The sequence below is a fragment of the Hyaena hyaena genome, unplaced genomic scaffold, assembly GCF_003009895.1.
Source record: "Hyaena hyaena isolate Hyena2069 unplaced genomic scaffold, ASM300989v1 scaffold_58, whole genome shotgun sequence".
NCBI lineage: Eukaryota > Metazoa > Chordata > Mammalia > Carnivora > Hyaenidae > Hyaena > Hyaena hyaena.
The window spans coordinates 3,416,089-3,423,412 of NW_024080689.1; the positions used below are offsets into that span (position 1 = coordinate 3,416,089).

Sequence of the window (7,324 nt, forward strand, 5' to 3'; positions counted from 1 at the left end):
GCTACCCGGGGCCGTAGCTGCAGCGCGCTGGGGCCGCTGCCTGGGGACGCTCCTCCCGGGCTGGAGTCCCGACTGGCTTCCCCGGTACACGTCGATCCCGTTGCCTTCCCCGGACGCCACCGATCTTCTCCCGGATCCTTTTCCTCCGTAACCTGCTGTTTTCCTTTTTCCTGCCTCCTGGCTCCCATCTCCCGAATCCGCATCTCCCACGCCTGCTCCCGGGCCGCGTAGCCGACCATCCTCACCATCGCACTTGCCATCGTCCTGCCTATCCGCCCTTCCTTGACCTCAGATCCTTGACCGACAGAGCCCTAACGTAACCTTCTCCCCAGTCTCTCCTAAACTCCTTTTTCTTCTCTCTCTGCCAGCTCCTGACTCCCAAAGTCCAGCTAACCCTTGACCTCTTGACATTTGACCTTAACAGTCTCGACTCCAGACCTCTCAGTTCCTATCTCCCGCAGCCCCGACTGCTAAGACTGAGGCCCTCCCCCTGGCTTCTGACCCCCGTCTCTGAAGCTCTTTTTTTACTTTCTTACCCCTGAGCCACTTCCTGTTACTGCTACCCCACCATGGACTTCTTAATGAGCGGCCTGGCAGCCTGCGGGGCCTGTGTGTTCACCAACCCCCTGGAAGTGGTAAAGACCAGGATGCAGCTTCAGGGAGAATTGCAGGCCCCCGGCACCTACCAGCGGCACTACCGAAACGTCTTCCATGCCTTCATCACCATCGGCAAGGTGGACGGCCTGGCTGCCTTGCAGAAGGGACTGGCCCCCGCCCTCTTATACCAGTTCCTGATGAATGGCATCCGGTTGGGCACCTACGGGCTGGCTGAGGCTGGGGGCTACCTGCACACTGCCGAAGGCACCCTCAGCCGTCCCCGAAGCGCGGCAGCTGGGGCCCTGGCTGGGGTCATGGGAGCCTACTTGGGAAGCCCCATCTACATGGTGAGAAGGAGGGTCATGCCTGGAGCCCAAGGCAGACACGTGGTGTAGGGTGGGGGCTGGGCCTTCACAAGCTAATACTGAGATTGGAAGTGGGTTCGCGTGGGGGATGATGGGGAATTTAAGCCACACACAATAGCGGGTGTCGCGATCAGGGAAAGTCCTGGGCATCACAGAACTAGAATCCCACAGTGTTCCCCTTAGAGCTTTCTGGATAGGAGCAGGGTCAATAGCCTGAGGCCCAGAGAGGGGAAGTGACCACCTCAAGGTCACACAGCTGCCTGTTGCTGGGATTAGGCCTTGCTGAGGGCTCCTCCTGAAAGATGCTGGGAGGCAGTCCGTTCTGGAAGAGAGGCAGTCTGGTCTTGCTCTCAGGGTATGAGATTCAGGGACAGTGACCCCTCCAAAAATCAGCCTCCACATGCCCCCGTGAGGTTTGGAGGCCAGAGAGCGAGTTTTACAGATGACCCCTCACAACCCGCCCCGGAGTTTGATGGGCAGCCCGGTCACGGCGGTGGCCGGAGGTCCAGTCTGGGAATAGGAGCTGCCACGAGAGGCCGAACACCAGGGTGTTGACTAATGGGAACAGTCTTAGGAAATGTTGCCATTCTCCAGCCTCCCCACCCCCCACCCTACCTCCCCAAGGGAAGGAGGATGTAGAGGGGGTGGGGTGTCTTGCTTTGCTAAGAGATCCATCCCCTGGGACGGGAGCCAAGGGACACGGAGTCTCATGACCAATTCTTGAAGAGGAAACAACAATAATTACCAGATTGAAAGGATATTCCTTGCCCAACACCCCTAGGAAGTGCGAGGGGGTCAGGCATTTGGGTCTTTGGGGTGGGAGGGTGGCCCCGGGGCCGGAGGCTGTGATATTCTCTCGTCCCCAGGTGAAGACACACCTGCAGGCACAGGCAGCCTCGGAAATTGCAGTAGGGCACCAGTACAAGCATCAGGTGAGGGTTCTCCAAACCCCGCTGGATTCCCCACCCATTCTTTCCCGCGCCTCCTGCCCCCCCCCAGCTCTCTGCGCGCCCCCAACAGCTGCAACCCGGCCCCGCCTCTGCCTGGTCCATCAGTTCAGCCCCACTGCGTCCCTGGAGCCCGCCTACACTCTCGTTGCCACATGGTCCCCACTTTATGTCTTCTGCACCCGTTTCTCCCCTCCCATTCTCCTGACCTGCTCACATCCCTCCCTTGCCCTCCCTTGCGTCGAGGAAAGGAACAATGGGGAGTGGTAGTCACCTGAAGGGGGGCCACATGCCGGCTCTTAAGTCCACACGGAACTGGCCGTCCACACACTGGGTCCCTCTTGAGGACCCATCCTTGGCAGCATTAGGTGGCAGGCCCTGATGCTAGGGGACTGAAGCCCGCGCCCATGGTCTTCCCCTCCCAGGGCATGTTTCAGGCGCTAAGCGAGATTGGCCAGAAACATGGTCTGGTGGGGTTGTGGCGTGGGGCCCTGGGCGGCCTGCCCCGAGTTGCCATCGGTTCCTCCACCCAGCTGTGCACCTTCTCATCCACCAAGGACCTCATCACTCAGTGGGAGGTACTGCCCGGGAAAGGGGTGGGGTCACCCCGGGGATGCGGGGAGGGGGGAGGGCAAGCTGAAGGACCCCCCCACCCCCACCCAGAGGGGACAGTGCTAACATTCAGGGTGAGGGAACGAGAGAACGGCAGGAGGCTGGGGGCTCACTGACTCTTGACGCCCTTTGCATAGTCCTCTTGTGGCTTACCTCGCAGAAGGTGTCTCTGAGTCCTCAGACGTTCTGCCCTTCCTCCGTCCAAGCGTCATCGCACTGAATTGTAACTGGTGGCGTGGGAGCTCCCTGAGCAAGCGACCAGCTCTCTGTGTCCCCAGGGCCGGCCCTGTCCTTTCCTAGGGCTTGAACAACTGGCTGATAAAACTCTTCCTCCCTCCACCCTTAGATATTTCCTCCCCAGAGCTGGAAGGTGGCTCTGGTGGCCGCCATGGTGAGTGGCATCGCAGTGGTCCTGGCCATGACGCCATTTGATGTAGCCAGCACGAGGCTCTACAACCAGCCCACAGATGCCCAGGGCAAGGTAAGGGAGAGCTCGGGAGTGGCTGCAGGCAGGGGGAGCCAGGGGGCGGCTGAAAGCAGATTGTGGGGGCAGGTGGGAGAGCCGGAAACACGGCCTGCTGAGATGAGGCCCCTGGCGGGCTCTGACCGACCCCTTCCCTGTGCTCTCCCTCCCTCTCCAACCTGCTCTCAGGGCCTCATGTACCGGGGAATTCTGGATGCTCTGATGCAGACCGCTCGGACAGAGGGCATTTTTGGCATGTACAAGGGTATAGGTGCCTCCTACTTCCGCCTTGGCCCGCACACCATCCTTTCCCTCTTCTTCTGGGACCAGTTACGCACCCTCTACTACACGTACACCAAATAACGACAGCCACTCCTTCCCACACCACCAGATCAGCGCTCCTTAGCTTCACTACTGTGCCCTGGTGACTCCTGACCAGCTGATCTTTTCATCCGTCCCAGGGGGACAGCCAGCTCCACTCCCTATCTGTCTTCTCAGGGTTGAATCACTACAAGGGATAGTTTCCCTCTCTTTCTTGGGTGTCACTTTCTTTAACCCTTCCCTACCCGTCTTCCCAGACAACTTCACACCCCTCTCTCAGGGCTGAACCAGTCACTCCAAAGTATTTCCTCCTTTTATTTGGGTGCCCTTAGGTCCCTTCTGATCCTATGCACAAACTTTACACTCCCCACTTCAAGATCAAAGGGAAACGGCGGGGGGACCCCAGGTGTGTTGTCGGATGTCACAGCACAGAGATGATCTTAGGTATAAAGCAAGTTTATTGCTGCAGACAGGAGGTGTCTTATGTTAATGCACAGGGAAGGAATGAGGGGACTATCTCCAACCCCCCCCCATTCCCCTTACAGAAAGGGGCCCCATGTGTCTCGGCAGCTTCACGCAAGATTCCAGGATCTTTACTGGGGACCAAAGATGTCAGGATCGTGAAGGGTCAGACTGGTCACCAGCTGTTCAAAGTCACCCAGGCTCCAGGGCGGAAGTGGCAGATTTTCAGGGCTAAGAGATGACCTGTTGTCAGGGCTTGAGGGTGGGGGAACAGATGGAGAGAGAAGGTCATCCAGGCCTCGGGGTTGGAAGTTCCCACCTCCTGTTCCCCGGAGGACCCCAAACCTCTGGCCCTCTCCCTCTTTCTTGGAGGACCCCAGCAGCCCGTCTCCCTGCTCCGCCCCACCCAGCAGATCCTCCTGGACACCCAGTCATGAGTCTCGTGTCCTATCTGTCCTCCTTACGGGGGCTGACTGAAGGTGAGCAGGAGATCAGTCGCGTACTGGGGCAGCCGCAGCAAGGCCTGGTGCACAGTCACGTCCTTTGCTACCTAAAGGGATCAGTGTCAGGATGCTTACCTGACTCCTCCCCCCACCCCCTCCCGCGTCGGGGCCCCGCCCTTCACCCCTCCAGGAATCTCACAGTCCCCTGTCCTCACCTGCTGGTTTTCCTTAGCCACCTGCTGCTTGCCAGAGAGGACCCAGGCTTCTTGACAGAAGCCCCTCAGGGCCAGATTCTCCAAAAGGAGGGGCTGCACAGTCTCCACTTGCATAGCCCTAGCCTCCTGCACCCAGCCAAAGTCCTCAAAGTGGTATCTAGACTAGGGAGAGCAGGGTCAGGCAGGGACATCTCTCACCGCTCCTCCCCCCCAGCATCTTTGAGTCCTTTGAGCTCGACTCCCTTCCGGTGATAAGGTGTTGCCCTTGGAGTTCTCATTGCCCTGATTAACCGTCCAGCCGCAGGCCCCGCCCACTCCCCCAGCTGCGGCCCTCCCATTGGCCAGCTGCGCGGGCGCCGCCTCCCTCACCGCGCAGCCGCCTCTCCCTGCACGTGGGCCTGCAGCTCCAGAAGTTCCACGATCAGGCTCTGGTCCGTCTCGCGATGGCAAAAGACTTCCTGATTGTTCGGGACCGGCCGGAGGTCGCTGGGAGAGAGGCGAACCAGACCCCCGGGTTGACCCCCGCTGCTCCCCGCATCCCACCCTGTCGGGCAGCGGTGCCCGCGGCTTCTCACCTCACATCGATGGCCCCGGGAGGGAGAGTGGCGGAGAAGGCGCCCCCAAACAGCGGATAGTCTCGCGTGGGCTCCATGCGCCAGGGACTAGGTCCGGGCATTAAAGAGATGCAGAAAAGACCCACGTGCGGCCCCGCCGCTTCCCCTCCCGGCGTTTCGCTGCGGCCCCCGCCCTCTCCGGGCCACCTTAGCCCCGCCTCCCTTAGCGTTGGCCCCGCCCCTCGGCCGCGTTGGCCAATCAGCGCCTGCGCCTTGGGGGCGACACCCCCCCCCCTGCGGGGCGGATCCCGGAAGCTACGCTCTACCCCGGGCGCGGGGCGGGCCCTCGGGCTCTGGGGAGAGCTCAGACCTGGGTTGGGGCTCCGTGACGCCCGCGTGCTCCCTAGCTCGCGCCCTCCAGTCTCTTCTGTCTAAAAGGGTCACGCCTTCTAAGACTGTCGCCTGAGACCCTCGATAGGGCCCCTTGCGCGTGCACGGGCCCGGCGTCTGGATGGCGTCTCGCAACTCCCTTCTTGGGGCCCTTTGATGGCAGCTAGCTGCAAACCAGACCGCTAATTCCCGGATGCGGGGAATTAGGGGTACAGTGGGGCCAGGTGTGGGGCCAGGTTAGGTTTCAGGCCTCATGGCATCCTGGAAGCGAGACTCAACCTGAGGATTATATACTTAATCCCTCTCAAATCTTGCCTTGAGAAGGTGGGGGGGGGTGTGTGTGGGGAGGGTGGCCGCCCCGACACGCACCTGGAGGAAAACACGGATTAAACCCTCTGTTGTTTCTGTTTTATAGATTTTTAGAATGTTCTTAAAGTTTCTGCTCATTGATATCCTGCTGGCTCGTGTCTCCATTCACGTTTGATGCCCAGCACGGGGCAGAGTGTTTAGAACATAGCAGACCCGTTATATCTTGTTAAGTGATTCAGTAAGCCGCACCCACGGGGTTCGAAGTGGGACTGTACTATGGACCCTAATAATTTCTTGACACTGGGGCCAGGGGACACCTAATTTTTGGCCCCTTACCAAAGCTGGAGATACAGAAGCAATTAGGACAGGCTCCCTCCCTCACCAAGGAATCGTGGAGTACACTTTGAGTCGTAAAGGTTGACCCAAAATTCACCCGATGTCCTAGGGGTATTTTAGCCAGGCAAACATCAGGAGCCAAGACTTGGAGATGAAAGGGCATGTTTTGGGAGAGGCCAGCGTAGTAGATTCGCAGGGGTGCAAGGCAGTGAGGAGCGGGGCAGGGAGCTGTGAAGAGGGACGCTGGAGAGGCGGCCTTGTGCAGGGTTTTTATAGAGCAGCCTAAGGAGCTTGGACTGTTCTCTTCTGACCGCTAGCATCAGGCTTCTCAGCCTCATGTCCTCGTCTCTAACACATTGGGATTAAAGGAGTTGTGGACGTAGCAGCATCTCTGGATCTGCGTCTGGGCAAAGAGTGGACTAGGTTTGATCCACGAGGAATTCTAGAGAGGAGGGCAGTGTTAAGAGACCCCAGAGGGAGAGAAGGAGCCTGGGCAAGGGAAACCACGGGGGCCCGATCCCAGAGGTCTGCTCCCTGTGGCCTTTCTCAGATGGGGAGTGGCAGTCTTCTGGGTGCCTCCGTCCCCATTTCTGCCCGCCTGCCACCTCCCCCACCCCCGTAGCCCAACCCCACCCGGGCAGTACCAGCTCTAGCTGCTTTGTGGGCAATCAGGCAGATAGGGGACCCTTGGAAAGGGGATTTCAAGGACAAAGAAGTTAACAGGGCCCTGGTACTGGGCACAAGGGGTGGGGGCCTACTGAGCCAGGAGGAGGTCATACAGAATCAAGTAGACTGAGGAGGAAGTCCCCTCTTCCTCATTTTGGATCGCTAGCATGACATAAGTCATGCTGTGCTGTGAGCCTCGTGTGAAGCCCGGGACTCCAAGCTTGCCACAGTTCTCTAGGGACTCAGGCTAGGTCCGCTCTTCCAAGTGGTAAGAAGCAGACGGACCTTTATGAAGTGACACAGGCACCGGGCCAGACCCCCTCTAGGGTGGAAGCCCACCCTAACTTGGCAAGTTCCCCCTTGGATTTCATTTCCCTGTCTCACCATTTACCTCTGTCTCTGTGTCTGTCACTTCTGGCCCTCCCAACTGCTGACCTCCTTGTATGTTCAAGTCTAGTATCCCAAGAGACAGAAACTAATTGGGTCATCCAACCAGAAAGTACCTATTTGGCAAACTCTCCTGCTTGGCCACCTCCCTGGCCACCAGCCAGACCCGAGTGAAATCCCTGGTCCAGCTGGCCGTCGCTAGGAGGATGGGTACCATGGGACAAATCACAGTAGACCCAGGTGGCCCAAGCCTTTTT

The 7,324-nt window shown here is 59.1% G+C and overlaps 2 protein-coding genes across 3 annotated transcripts; one reads left to right on the forward strand and one right to left on the reverse strand.

Annotated features, from left to right (window-relative positions):
- Nucleotides 1-3,752, forward strand: SLC25A35 (solute carrier family 25 member 35). Its single transcript, XM_039231598.1, has 5 exons — nucleotides 1-944; nucleotides 1,829-1,894; nucleotides 2,335-2,487; nucleotides 2,868-3,002; nucleotides 3,174-3,752. Exons 1-5 carry the CDS (start codon nucleotides 570-572, stop codon nucleotides 3,345-3,347), a joined length of 903 nt encoding a protein of 300 aa, XP_039087529.1. The 5' UTR covers nucleotides 1-569; the 3' UTR covers nucleotides 3,348-3,752.
- Nucleotides 3,746-5,154, reverse strand: RANGRF (RAN guanine nucleotide release factor). Of its 2 annotated transcripts, XM_039231600.1 has the most exons (5): nucleotides 5,001-5,154; nucleotides 4,795-4,911; nucleotides 4,426-4,582; nucleotides 4,232-4,317; nucleotides 3,746-4,022 (listed from the first exon to the last, which is right to left on the reverse strand). In XM_039231600.1, exons 1-5 carry the CDS (start codon nucleotides 5,099-5,101, stop codon nucleotides 3,899-3,901), a joined length of 585 nt encoding a protein of 194 aa, XP_039087531.1. In that variant the 5' UTR covers nucleotides 5,102-5,154; the 3' UTR covers nucleotides 3,746-3,898. The 2 variants fall into 2 exon arrangements, with proteins under 2 accessions (XP_039087531.1, XP_039087530.1); XM_039231599.1 differs by lacking the exon at nucleotides 4,232-4,317 and having other exon boundaries at nucleotides 3,935-4,022; nucleotides 5,001-5,110.
- Between the last annotated feature and the right edge of the window lie 2,170 nt (nucleotides 5,155-7,324).

Bases quoted from the DNA above. Each gene is read 5' to 3' on its own strand.
- RANGRF (XM_039231600.1), bottom strand. From the start codon at position 5,101: ATGCCCGGACCTAGTCCCTGGCGCATGGAGCCCACGCGAGACTATCCG. The intron at 4,318-4,425 runs GTGAGGACAGGG...TGATCCCTTTAG, and splicing joins TGGCTAAGGAAAACCAGCAG to GTAGCAAAGGACGTGACTGT. The intron at 4,023-4,231 runs GTAAGGAGGACA...CCCACCCTCAAG, and splicing joins CTCACCTTCAGTCAGCCCCC to CCCTGACAACAGGTCATCTC.
- SLC25A35 (XM_039231598.1), top strand. From the start codon at position 570: ATGGACTTCTTAATGAGCGGCCTGGCAGCCTGCGGGGCCTGTGTGTTC. The intron at 945-1,828 runs GTGAGAAGGAGG...TCTCGTCCCCAG, and splicing joins TGGGAAGCCCCATCTACATG to GTGAAGACACACCTGCAGGC. The intron at 1,895-2,334 runs GTGAGGGTTCTC...TTCCCCTCCCAG, and splicing joins GGCACCAGTACAAGCATCAG to GGCATGTTTCAGGCGCTAAG.